The sequence below is a fragment of the Coregonus lavaretus genome (assembly GCF_964263955.1).
Source record: "Coregonus lavaretus genome assembly, chromosome: 11".
NCBI classification, from domain to species: domain Eukaryota; kingdom Metazoa; phylum Chordata; class Actinopteri; order Salmoniformes; family Salmonidae; genus Coregonus; species Coregonus lavaretus.
This window is the reverse complement of record NC_139998.1, coordinates 43,491,083-43,505,270: the sequence shown is the minus strand read 5'-3', so window position 1 is coordinate 43,505,270 and position 14,188 is coordinate 43,491,083. Positions and strand designations below refer to the sequence as shown.

The window sequence follows — 14,188 nt, the reverse complement described above, 5'->3', positions numbered from 1 at the left end:
TTTCGTTGCAAAACGCAACTGTTTGGACTTTGGACTAATGATTACACCCCGGGGGTGTATTCATTAGTCGGATTCCGTTGCAAAACGTTTAGTCTGTTTTGCGTACTGAAAACGTTTTGAAAAGAAAACGAGAGTTTCTATTGGATAAATGCAGGTAGCCTACGTAGGTCCCTCACCGTTTCGTTCCGTTTGCTTCCAAGAGTCAACGGTTTCTGTTGCGAAACGTTTTGCAACGGAATCCGACTAATAAATATACCCCAGGATCCATGATGATGACTAACCACTGAAAGGCAGTATGACATCACCAACCCTGCCTTTAAATAATAATGGCAGGATTTATTTGCTAGTTGTTGTTACTCACACAAATGCAAGCCGCTTCGAACACTGTATGATTTCACCAAAGGAACAAAAACTACTTTAGATCGTTCAGTTATTTGCAACCGCTGAGAAACACAAAACAATTGTGTCCGAGTTACAGTCTGAAACAATGTCTTTCATCCCAGGACAACCAGTTACTGCCGTTGTGGTAAGTTTTGGAACAGGCTACTCTTCATTCAATAGCTACGGCATCCATTGTCCACGTCTAAAACCCTTCAATCAGTGCCTAGATGCAAACTATAAATAAGTATTTAGTGCAAAAATGTAGACTAACATTGCCTGTTCGATAGGTTCTAATTAAACCACCTACAGTATCTACGTTGTACGCCTTTCTGTTGTAGCTGCTGTAGCTAGCTGGCTAACAGTTTAGGGTTATGAAGTTATAGGTGTATTTCATTTTCATATATGATGAGAAATCTATTCACTGAAAGTACATTTATTTAGTAAGCTAATGTTACACTGTGCGGCCTTGCCAACGTGTTTTTTTCTTTAGGAGTAGCCTGTTATCGCTACATTATGGATAGCAGCTAGCATTATTAGCCAAGTTGTTTGCAATGCTGCATGCATGAAAGTGAAGTGTTTCAGAGAAGGGCGTCACCTACCTACCCGAGACGGCTTGGGTGCATAGCCTACTCTATTGACACAGCCATTGAAGTGACATGGTCAATACTCTGTCATTAATGAAAGGCCATGCCTCTCAACACACTGTTTATATCTAACATCAGCTAGAAATATGAGTCATGAAGTAATTGCCTAGTGACAATGGGTTGATATTTCCATTAAAACGGACGGTGGTCAGCCTGCATTATACAATTCCATGAGTGTTTCCATGTTCTCATCATCAAGAACTTCAGATCCACTGAATGATGGTTAACCATATTGACCACAGACTGCAGGGGTTTTAAGAACTTCTGACACTGAGGCTCCTCTTATTCACCATCACACAGACTGGCTTTGTGCTGTAAAGAGCACTGAGCTGGATGTGCCAGAATCCTCCATCTGCTCTGAGAGGGCAGCTGTCTGAGGACCATGGGGATAGCTAGACTGAGAAAAGATCTGTCTCCAGTCAGTTGGTGGCAGAGGGTTTCCCTTTCAGTCAGTCACTCAACATAACACACTACAGGGATATTATCTTTGTCCCTTCAGGGAACTAGAGTCTATTCATAACCCTAGTGTTCTGGACAATTCCATGGTAACATAATGATGCTGAGATTGATTTTTCACTATAAATGATTGGCAAACAAAAACCAATGATTGCAAAGTTAAACAAACCATACAACTCTATGCACAATAACTACTTTTAACAATTTCCACAAACATTTACAAAAACACATTTACTTGAAGAACAGTGCAGATGCAAAGTTTGGTAACAGAATCATGGTTTGTGCTGTCATTCTGTTACCAAACTTTGGTTATCAAACTGTGGAATTGCCCTTCTGCATTCTTAAAGGAAGCTCAGTGCATGATGTGGTGGACTCAGCACAAAATGTAACATTCTATGCAAGTCATCACCTCATTCAAAATATTGTGGCTAGTTATGCTATTGGAACTATTGGTAGTCATTTACCACATTTTTATAACATGTTGCAATGGTGGAATGGGAATACGAACAGATACTTGATGGTTGTTGAAGTTATGAATTCTTTCCTCTCCCAGCTCAACTCTCAACTTTCATGTGCTTTACAGCAACGAATTGAAATCTGCAAACTCCGTCAGGGTGAACATTTGATCCTGGGTTTCAGCATTGGAGGGGGAATAGACCAAGACCCTGGTCAGAACCCCTTCTCTGAAGACAAGTCCGACAAGGTACGAGTAAAACACGTGGAAATACTCTCCCTGTCTGTTCTCAGTGAGCTCTGCTCTGGCAAAACTCTATTAACATCAGCAGTAAATTAAGGTATCAGAGGTAGGCCTGAACACATCAACTCTAGCCTCAGGTTGCTACTGTAGTAACACTGCAGATCCAGATAGCTGATCCCATACAAGGGCATAGATAGATTACTCAAACAGTGACATTTTAAAGTTTGGCCTATATCATCAAACCAGTCTAACGAATTGACGCTAGTTAATACGTTTTAAATGTAGATGCACAGATGTTGGACTTTCCCACGGGGGCCAGTATGAAAAAAAATAAAAATGTATGCACTCCCTAACTGTAAGTCACTCTGGATAAGAGCGTCTGCTAAATGACTAAAATGTAACAAATATGTATTTCACTTTTTCTGTTTATGTTTTTCTGTGTGTCTGTGTGATCACAGGGCATCTATGTGACACGGGTGACACCAGGGGGACCAGCAGAAGTTGCAGGCTTGATGATGGGAGACAAAGTAATGCAGGTATGCAATACTTCAAAATATTTTTTAAACGTTAATTGCTTCAGAATGCACGTTTCAAACTTTTGGCCCCAAGAAACATTTCATTTTACCTTATTAATACATTTCCACAAGGTGGCACCATTTACTAAATTTCACTTGGGATGATATACACTACATGACCAAAAGTGTGGAAACCTGCTCATCGAACATCTCATTCCAAAATCATGGCCATTAATGTGGAGTTGGTCCCCCCTTTGCTGCTATAACAGCCTCCACTCTTCTGGGAAGGCTTTCCACTAGATGTTGGAACATTGCTGTGGGGACTTGCTTCTATTCAGCCACAAGAGCATTAGTTAGGTCGGGCACTGATGTTGGGCAATTATGCCTGGCTCGCAGTCGGCGTTCCAATTAATCCCAAAGTTGTTAGATGGGGTTGAAGTCAGGGCTCTGTGCAGGCCAGTCAAGTTCTTCCACACCGATCTTGACAAACCATTTCTGTATGGATCTCGCTTTGTGCACGGGTGCATTGTCATGCTGAAACAGGAAAGGGCCTTCCCCAAACTGTTGCCACAAAGTTGGAAGCACAGAATAGTCTAGAATGTCATTGTATGCTGTAGCATTAAGATTTCCCTTCACTGGAACTAAGGAGCCTACCCCGAACCATGAAAAACAGCCCCAGACCATTATTCCTCATCCACCAAACTTTACAGTTGGCACTATGCATTGGATTAGGTAGTGTTCTCCTGGCACCTGCCAAACACAGATTCGTCTGTCGGACTGCCAGATCTTGAAGCGGGATTCATCTCTCCAGAGAACGCGTTTCCACTGCTCCAGAGTCCAATGTCGGCGAGCTTTACACCACTCCAGCCGATGCTTGGCGTTGCACATGGTGATCTTAGGCTTGTGTGCGGCTGCTCGGTCATGGAAACCCATTTCACTAAGCTCCCGACGAACAGTTATTGTGCTGACGTTGCTTCCAGAGGCAGTTTGGAACTCGGTAGTGAGTGATGCAACCGAGGACAGATGATTTTTACACGCTACAGCACTCGGCGGTCCCGTTCTGTGAGCTTGTGTGGCCTACCACTTCGCGGCTGAGCCATTGTTGCTCCTAGACGTTTCCACTTCACAACAGCACTTACAGTTAACCGGGGCAGCTCTAGCAGGGCAGAAATTTGACGAACTGATTTGTTGGAAAGGTGGCATCCTATGACGGTGCCACGTTGAAAGTTACTGAGCTCTTCAGTAAGGCCATTTTACTGCCTATGTTTGTCTATGGAGATGTGCTCGATTTTTATGCACTTGTCAGCAACGGGTGTGGCTGAAATAGCCAAATCTGCTAATTTGAAGGGGTGTCCACATACTTTTCTATATATAGTGTATATGCCATTTAGCAGACGCTTTTATCCAAAGCAACTTTAGTCATGCGTGCATACATTTCATGTATGAGTGGCCCCAGGAAATGAACCCATAATCGTGACGTAACAAGCGCCATGCTCTACCAAAGCGTGTCTGTGATGGTGAATAAGAGGAGCCTCAGTGTCAGTGGTCAGAAGTTCTTAAAACCCCTGCAGTCTGTGGTCAATATGGTTAACCATCATTCAGTGGATCTGAAGTTCTTGGTGATGAGAACATACAAACACTCAAACTATTCACTGTATCCCAATATTCTACTTACTTTGCATCAATAATATATAATACAGTAATAACAAACTATTGTAGGAAGACTTAACATTGTTTATCTGTCTCAACCAGGTAAATGGATGGGATATGACCATGGTGACACACGACCAGGCACGCAAACGGCTGACAAAGAAGAATGAAGACATTGTGCGGCTACTGGTGACCAGGAAATCGCTGGAGCAGGCTGTCAGACATTCTATGATGTAATGACGCCAAACAGTAACAGCGGCTTGGTGACCTCATTGTCTTTCGAACAGGTGGCATCCCTCCAATGCAACGGTTGTCCTTTAGTGCAGACGGAGTTTGCTATCTGACGTAAGACAATGCCAGTGACCGAGAGCATTGTATTCCAAATCTTTTCTCACATACTGTAAGGTTGGGGTGAATTCCATATCAATTCTGTCAATTCAGGAGATGGAATGAAATTGAAAAGTGCCATTTATTTTCATGAAGGATTCCAGAGTTGATGGAGTTGAAATGGAATTGATCATGGCCGTACTCGCATATTCCCAAACAGGGTACACTCCATTTATATAATGTCTCTACAATTCATCAGTATGGTTCTAGTTATTGGGATTATTAATGCCTTAACTAGCTGACTTGTGTATTACTTATTCAGTTATTAGTACATTTCATTTCAGTTAATGATCTGTCATGATTTGATTTACTCATCATTTTATATCTATGTTTTCGAGTCGATGTCTCTACAAGCCAAAGGAAAACAATGCAAAGGAACTATAGATTGATAAATTGAACCATGTCATGTGGTGTAACTTCCACATATTTAGCATGTGCCGTTTTGTAGTGGTGATAGAGGTTGTTATGCAAACATACGCATACAAAGCACATATGGTAATTTCTAGCATTTATCTGCTACACTAATTTGTGTGTTTTCTATAGAGGCTTCCTGTTTATATGACTTATGTTTTGAGTTTAATATATGGCTTTAATGACAATTTAACACTGAAGTGCTTAACACCGCCTTGTGTTGTGGGAAATTAATGAATATTCATCAGGCTTGGATGATATATTTTGGAATCTTTATTTTGGTGTCATCCATGTTGTGCATCTACCAAAGTAACAAGCACAGCTGAACTGCATGCTTTATATTTCATTTTACAATATTGTAGTTCATGTCTACCAAATACTGTAATATTAATTTGAGGATTTTAGTTTTGTATGTTGTGCAGGAAAACAGTTACTTCCCAATCATCTGCATATAGTTAATCTGGTGTTGCCATCCTTGCCTTGAAATCAAGGCTGGGGCATAGTCAACCTTTTAATAAGTGCCTTCTTTATCAGGTTCATATAGAGAAAGTGGCATGTTGGATGATCTTAGACAGCTAGTTGCACACTGGAATAGTTTGGACCAAGGTTGAAGGATCTAATGAATTGAGAGAGAAGTTTGATACACCACAGCCTTAAATGAAACTCTAGTGATTGTACCACTAAATCTTGATGGTGCCGATAGTGTTTTTATATTCATGCACTTTTCCATTCCTATATAGTTCAATGATATGTGAATTTTATCACTGCCTCAGCCATGCAATACACAGCAATACATCACTGATTTAATCCAATCTTCTTAGTTCCTATTAATATGGATAAAAAATAAAGTAAAGTGAAGTCGTAATGCAGATTCCAATGGTACCTAATATACATACACGTTGTAGTATGTTCTACTAATTTAGTATTTGGTATGGCTTTGTTTTTGTTAGCATTTATTTTATAGGGAGATTATCATTATATGTCATTGGCAGAGTGACACATCTAACTCCACACCCAACTTTTTAAAGAATAAACACTTCAAAAGACTGCCAAACCTTTTGATAAATGTAGTCTTGCATGAATGTTTTCTATGAAGTCGATTTTTATCTACATGTCGATTGTTAAAATATCTTATTTTATTTGTTCTCCATAAGTACTCCCGAGTATATGAGGAAAACCTTTGATTTTACTATTTGGGCATATGATTGTATACTGTACACTTTTCAAATGTCTTTAACATAAATCAAAATCAACTGAAAGAATGCATCTTTTTTTTGGTATTATGTGTTTGTCAGGCACTTTGTGGAAAATTGACTGTTGTCACCGATAGGTGATATTCTCTGACAAAACAGAATATGTGGTTCTGAGACATGAGCAGGGATAATATTTTCTCTGTGTGCACTGTATGTTAGAAGAAATAGTATATGCCAAGACAAGCTCATTTTGTGAAAAGATTACATAACGTCAGCTGAAACAATGAAGAGCAGCTGTACTTCACAGATCCACAGCTGCTAATTAAATGCTGTTCGTTAGCATCATAAAGATGGGTGGAAAAAAAGGTGTGAATGTTAGATTTGAGAAGCTGTTGGAGCATCCTGGTGTGTGCATAGATTCATGGTGTGTGTGGGCAGTTGCGCAGCTTACCACCACCCTGTCATCGACCATTTTATGAAGCATATTAACCAATAGAAATACATATGTGGGTTTGCAATACAGTATTTCTATAGGTTGAGTTTTATTATTGACATATTGAAAGATTTGTTCTTTCATCATACTGTATTTCGTCCAATTGTCTTGATCTTTGGCCTTTATCACCATAGACTTTAGATATCTTCATGTTACCAACTTGAAAGTAATCAGATGACATTTCAAAGCAGTGAATCTATTACCTGACCTTTCCCTGTGTACTCAGGCATTTTATATGATCAGTTTCTCCACTTTCATCTCTTAATATTGCCACTCATCTAAAAACAAACACTCCTCTTTTAACTGCTGGTGTGGAGACAACACCCGATGCACCACCCAGAGAGCAACCTGGTCCATCCTCTCCCCAATCTCTTCACTCTAAGAATAGCAGCACATCCTTGAATCAAATGATCACATCATCAGCTTTTATCCAATTCAGCATATTTTTATTCATGGCTGTCATTATCAAAGAGATACAGACATGGCACAATTTTTACCTTACTAATAATATTGCTAATGACATACCCAAATGGGTTATGCTGTTCCCAGAATCAGGGGAGGGTGGCTGATCGATTCAGTGTGAGGCTTTGCTAAAATCCCCTTTGAGAAATAATTGATGAGGAGTGTGTATCTGTGTGTGTGTTTTCTCAGTATGAGAAAGTGAGTTGTTTGACATGAAGACATCAGCAAGAGTTTTGTTTGTCTCATAGGGACTTAGCTACATACATAATTTCCGTTCCATTCCACTTGCCTAAACACTACACAGGGAGCTATGAGATATGACGTGGGGCTACAGTGAATGTGGTTGAGCACACATTTCCGCAAAGAAATCACACCAGTAATCCATTAGAACTGGCTCTGTTCTCACTAATCCAATCCAATCGTGCCATGTTGTCCACAAAATTATCACATTGCTTGTTGCTGGGTAACTGGATTTATAATGAGAGAACCACCTCCATCTCAATAGATACTAATACTACAGTACTGTAATATGTAGAGTAGTTGTTGTTCATGTAGAGGTAACCAGTTCATTGAATTAGAAAACTCAAACCAAAACGATGCCAAAACAATAACTTCCCAATATTACTGTTACTATACACTTCAGTGTTGTGATGCCCAAATCCTAGCAAAATACATAGCGCATAAAATTGAAAAGGTATTGTTGGATATTATTCATCCTAATCAGACAGGCTTTGTACATGGATGATACATTGGAGATAATATAAGACAAGTACTGGAAACAGTAGAACACAATTAAAAATCTAGGAAACCAGGCCTGGTATTCATAGCTGACTTTGAAAAGGCCTTGGATAAAGTACGACTGGAATGTATATATAAATGCCTGGATTATTTAAATGCCTAGTTAAATAAAGGTTAAAGAAAAAATAATTATTATTTAAATTTTTGAGAATCTCTTATACAATGGGTTAAAGTTATGTATAGTAACCCCAGGTGTAAAATAGTAAATAATGGCTACTTCTCAGAAAGTATTAAATTGTCAAGAGGAGTAAAACAAGGTTGTCCACTATCGGCATATCTATTTATTATGGCCATTGAAATGTTAGCTATTAAAATCAGATCCAACAATAATATCAAGGGGCTAGAAATCCAGGGCTTAAAAACAAAGGTGTCATTGTACGCTGACGATTCATGTTTTCTTTTAAATCCGCAATTTTGATCTTTGCATAGCCTGATAGAGGATCTAGATAATTTTTCTAACCTCTCTGGATTAAAGCCGAATTATGATAAATATTAGGCCTACGTATTGGATAAAATGGTCCGACGGTGAAGTGGACATACTCGGTATTACTATCCCAAAATAAATAAATAATCTCACTACAATACATTTTAATAGAAAGTTAGCCAAATTAGATAAGATCTTGGAAAGGACAACACCTGTCTATTTGTGGAAAAATCACCCTGATTAATTATTTAGTCATATCCCAGTTTATCTATTTACTTATGGCCCTGCCTACACCTTGTTTTTTAATTACAGTGCATTCAGAAAGTATTCAGACCCTTTGACTTTTTCCACAATTTGTTACTTTACAGCCTTATTCTAAAATGGATTTAAAAAATACAAATCCTCATCAATCTGCACACAATACCGCATCATGACAAAACGAAAACAGGTTTTTAGACATTTTTGCAAATGTATTAAAAATAAAAAACAGAAATACCTTATTTACATAACTATTCAGACCCTTTGCTATGAGACTCAAAATTGAGTTCAGGTGCATCCTGTTTCCATAGATCATCCTTAAGATGTTTCTACAACTTGATTGGAGTCCACCTGTGGTAAATTCAATTGATTGGACATGATATGGAAAGGCACACCTGTCTATATAAGGACCCACAGTTGACAGTGCATGTCAGAGCAAAAACCAAGCCATGAGGTCGAAGGAATTGTCCGTAGAGCTCCGAGACAGGATTGTGTCGAGGCACAGATCTGGGGAAGGGTACCAAAAAATGTCTGCAGGTCCCCAAAAACAAAGTGGCCTCCATCATTCTTAAATGGATGCCACTCAGTAAAAGGCACATGACAACCCGCTTGGAGTTTGCCAAAAGGCACCTAATGGACTCTCAGACCATGAGAAACAAGATTCTCTGATCTGATGAAACTAAGATTGAACTGTCTGGACTGAATGCCAAGCGTCATGTCTGGAGGAAACCTGGGAGACTAGTCAGGATCGAGGGAGAGACTTGAAAATAGCTGTGCAGCGACGCTCCCCATCCAACCTGACAGAGCTTAAGAGGATCTGCGGAGAAGAATGGGAGAAACTCCCCAAATACAGGTGTGCCAAGCTTGTAGCGTCATACCCAAGAAGACTCGAGGTTGTAATCGCTGTCAAAGGTGCTTCAACAAAGTACTGAGTAAAGGATCTGAATACTTATGTAAATTTGATATTTCTGTTGTTGTTTTAAAATATTTTTTTAATACATTACAAAAAATAGTTTTTGCTTTGTCATTATGGGGTATTGTGTGTAGATTGATGAGGGGGAAAAACAATGTAATTAAGTTTAGAATATGGGTGTAACGTAACAAAATGTGGGGAAAAATCAAGGGGTCTGAATACTTTCCAAATGCACTGTATATGAGCAAAAAATATTCTACTTTATTTGGAACGGCAAACCAGAAAAAACTATTTATATAATGAATATGAATTCTGAGGGCATAAATTATTAAATATTAAAGCATTGGACCTCTCACTAAAGGCTTCAGTCATACAAAAACTATACTTAAATCCAAATTTGTTCTCTAGCAGATTAGTAAGAATGGCTCACCCCGTGTTCAAGAATGGCCTTTTTCCCTTCAGCAGATTACAGCCTCTCACTTTCGGTTATTTGAAAATGAAATAATCTCAAAAATATCGCAATTTTTAAAACAAGCCATAGAAAGCTGGTTGCAATTTCAGTTTAATCCACCAGAAAAGACAGAACACATATTACAACAAATATTATGGTTAAACTCAAATATATTAATTGATCAAAAAAACATTATTTTAAGAAATAATGTTTAAAAACTGTATAATCTTTGTAAATGATATCATAAATAGGACTGGTGGAGTTATGTCAGACATGCAGTTAACAAAAATATATGGAAACATCTGCTCTATTCAAAATTACAACCAACTGATTGCAGCATTCCCGCAAAAAGGGATGAGGCAAGTTGAAAGGGGAGAAGGTAAGGAACTTGTCTGTCGACCCTGCATTAAAGACCAATATTGACTAAAGAAAATTGTGATAAATAAAAAAGTATACCAGTTTCCTTTCAGGATCAAAAAAATGACAGTTGCGCCATACAGGTTAAAAATAGTTGGGAGGAGATTTTCGTTTTACCGATTCCATGACACATGGTTTATGAACTGATACACAAAACAACGCCGGATTCAAAACTTAGTTTTTCAATTTAAATTATTATACAAAATTCTTGCAACCAATAGAATGTTATGTATATGGGGGATACAACCATCCCAGCTCTGCAGATTTTGCTGCGAAGAGACAGAATCATTAGACCACTTGTTTTGGTACTGCCCATATGTAGCTTGTTTTTGGTCGCATGTTCAGGAATGGCTGAAACATTTCAACATTTATTTGGAGCGAACTCCGCAAATAGCAATGCCTGTTCTGTGAGCTTGTGTGGCCTACCGTTGTTGCTCCTAGACCTTTCCACTACACAGTAACAGCACTTACAGTTGACATGGGGCAGCTCTAGCAGGGCAGAAATTTGATTTGAAAAGTCATAGTCGATCGATCAATAATATAATAATACTCTTGGCAAAAATGTTTCTCTTTAATTTACAATCTGTAGAAACAACTTTTGTGAAACATCATTGGAAAAATCTGTGGAAAAATATATGGCAGCTAGAAATCAAAACTGGATGGTCTTCAGAGATAGATGGGAGAGGTTGAGGGTAGCTGAAGGCTGGGACTAAAAACAAACAAAAGATAACGAATGTAAAATACAAAGTATGTGGACACCTGCTCGTCGAACATCTCATTCAAAATCATGGACATTATATAATGATGGGAAGTTCGGCTCTTTTCTGAGAGCCGGCTCTTTTGACTCGGCTCCCAAAGAAGAGCCGGCTCTTTCGACTCCCGAACGGCTCTTTATTTAGGATCTTTTGTAGCCTATATTTTACCTTAACTTTGAAAAAAAATCATGGTTTATGTGTTGAAAACCCTTTTGCTTTCAGTGTTTTTATGAGAGACCTTATAATGCCTAATTCTGTGCATTTATTCTGTGACAAAACCACTCTTACATTTGTTTATTTCAATTAAACTTTTTTATTGCACAAATTAACAATAAACTTCAAACAAATCCACAGAACAGAATCAAAACCAGAACCAAACTCCAGCAAACAGCATTAGTCCTCAGGGCAGGTTGGCATTCAGGAAGATCAGATGCCTCAGCTTGGATGGGCTGATAGGCCTGATACGATTTCGCCTCTCCGTGAGTATCTGCCCTGTTTTGGAGAAGATTCTCTCAGAAGGAACTGATGTGGCAACAATACATAGTCTCCCCTCCATCACCTTCACCAGGAGTGGAAAGACTGAGGCCTTGGCCTGCCACCAGCTCAGTGGGTCTTCTGCTCTCTGGATGAGGGGCTCCTCAAGGTAGCTCCTCACCTCCATTATAGCATCAGCTGTCGGATTTCTCCTTGAAGCATCTCCTGTAGCTCTGTCATCAAAAAGCCTCCAAACAGCAGAGGTTTGCTGCTCCTCCTCCACTTGGCCCTGTAATGGTGGAGCTGGCTGGCTGCTGGGGGTGCATTTTGCTGCTGCTGCTGCACTAATCCTCTGAAGAGCTTCATCAACAGCTCTACGATCACTGAAGGCAAGTTTTTTAAACCTTGGATCCAATAAGGTAGTTTCTGAAAGGACAGTGTTGTACTCCATCCGCAGAAATTTGCGGTCCATGGCTGAACAAAGAGCTGCAACTAATTCCTTCACTTTCTGCACAGTTACTGTCCATTGGTTCTCGGCTGTCACCAGCTGCAGACCTTTGCAAAGCAGGAGCATTTTCGAGGCTGTGACATAGCTGAAGGAGAGAAAACAGCAACTTTTAGAATTTAGTTTTTTAAAAGTATGTGGCATATTATACGTGATGCATTATACTGTATGTGTTGTGTTTGCAATGTATAATAGTGACTGAATAGTAGTAGAGAAAACAATGCTTCAATGGTTCTAGGTACCTGTCTGCACTTATCTCCACAGTCACCTCCTGGAATGGTTGCAGGACGGCGCAGACCTCTTTCACCAGCTCCCATTCCTCTTGGCTTAATGGCTCAATAGATGCGTTGATGAGGGCCAGGGTGGAGATGATGGCATCTTTTATTTCAAGCATTCGTTTCAACATATCAAATGTTGAGTTCCACCTGGTGGCACACTCTTGTTTGGGCCTCAGTTCAGGAATCCCCATTTGGCGCTGTGTGGACTTTAGCTTCTGTGCTGCTACTGTGCTTTTGTGGAAAAACTCCACAACAGCCTTCACCTTATCCACGGTTGTTTTGATCACCTTCAGAGCATCTCTAACCACCAGGTTTAGTGTATGCGCCAGACATGGGTGATGGGTCCACTTCAAAACTTTTATGGCTTTGGTGATGTTTGCAGCATTATCACTCACACAGCACACCACTTTGTCCTCTACTTGCCACTCTTTTGCCACTCTTAGTAGCTCCACTGCCAAGTTTTCTGCAGTGTGTCTGTCGGTGAACTCGAAGCAGTCCAGAAGGCAAGATGTCATCTTGTAATCTTCAATAAAGTGGCAAGTGACAGACATGAAAGAGCAGGTTGTTCTGGAGGTCCAGCAGTCAGTTGTCAGGCAAACTGATGGAGCTTTTGTCACCCTTTCTTGCCATAATGCACGTTCTGTGTCATATAGTTTTGGGATCATTGTTTGGGAAAGTGTTTTTCTACTGGGTAGAGTGTATGTGGGATTTAGGGCTTTGACAAAGTTTTTCATTCCTTTGTCCTCCACAATGGAAAAGGGTTGAAAATCAGAAGCTACCATTTTAGCCAACTCATCATCAATACTGTGCTGTTTGGCTGGGGTCATCAGTTTAGGTAAAAACTGACTTATTTTGCTTTGAGTTGCAGTAGGAGAGGTTATACTTGCACGCATGGGGATGGCAGTAGACGTTACAGCAGCTGTTGTTCTGGTATGAGACACACCAGGATCAGTAGATGGTGAGCTGGCTTGCCCTCTCTCCTCTAACTGCACTGTAGGATGGACAGTTCTTGTATGTCTATGCAGGTTTGTGGTGGAACCTGCTCTTATAGTGACCTTCGTTTTGCAGTGAAGGCACTCTGCTTTCTTGTTCCCAATATCTTTAAACTGCAGCCAGATGCTGCTTCGCTTTCTAGTGTCACTCATAGTTAAACGACACGACAATGCAAGACGCACACACGCTCCTCAGTCCGCTCTGTCTCTCTCTTCACTTGCAGTGGAGTCAAGTGGTGTGTCTGCCCCGCCCCCTCTCTGTTTACACATCCTTAATTCTCACGTGAATGCCGCATGCTGGTCGCCATGCTGGCCAATCATAACAGACCTCTGTGAAAGTGAAACCTAAGCAGCGAATGGGCAAAAAACTGGGAGCCGGCTCTCACTCGATGCGAGCCGGCTCTTCTGATTCACTACAAAGAGCCGGCTCTCAGAGCCGATGCTTGTGCGCATGACCCATCACTAATTAATATGACGTTGGTCCCCCCCTTTGCTGCTATAACAGCCTCCACTCTTCTGGGAAGGCTTTCCACTAGATGTTGAAACATTGCTGCGGGGACTTGCTTCCATTCAGCCACAAGAGCATTAGTGAGGTTGGGCACTGATGTTGGGCGATTAGGCCTGGCTCGCAGTT

General features: G+C 40.2%; 2 protein-coding genes across 2 annotated transcripts; one reads left to right on the top strand and one right to left on the bottom strand.

The window, feature by feature from the left end:
• Positions 1–266: 266 nt before the first annotated feature.
• Positions 267–6,397, top strand: LOC311137180 (tax1-binding protein 3). The gene is made up of 4 exons (XM_084171535.1): positions 267–526; positions 2,065–2,184; positions 2,637–2,714; positions 4,446–6,397. The coding sequence occupies exons 1-4, from the start codon at positions 488–490 to the stop codon at positions 4,578–4,580; spliced, it is 372 nt and encodes a 123-aa protein (XP_084027661.1). The 5' UTR covers positions 267–487; the 3' UTR covers positions 4,581–6,397.
• Positions 6,398–11,605: 5,208 nt separating this feature from the next.
• Positions 11,606–13,942, bottom strand: LOC311137198 (E3 SUMO-protein ligase ZBED1-like). The gene is made up of 2 exons (XM_084171558.1): positions 12,527–13,942; positions 11,606–12,372 (listed from the first exon to the last, which is right to left on the bottom strand). The coding sequence occupies exons 1-2, from the start codon at positions 13,705–13,707 to the stop codon at positions 11,706–11,708; spliced, it is 1,848 nt and encodes a 615-aa protein (XP_084027684.1). The 5' UTR covers positions 13,708–13,942; the 3' UTR covers positions 11,606–11,705.
• Between the last annotated feature and the right edge of the window lie 246 nt (positions 13,943–14,188).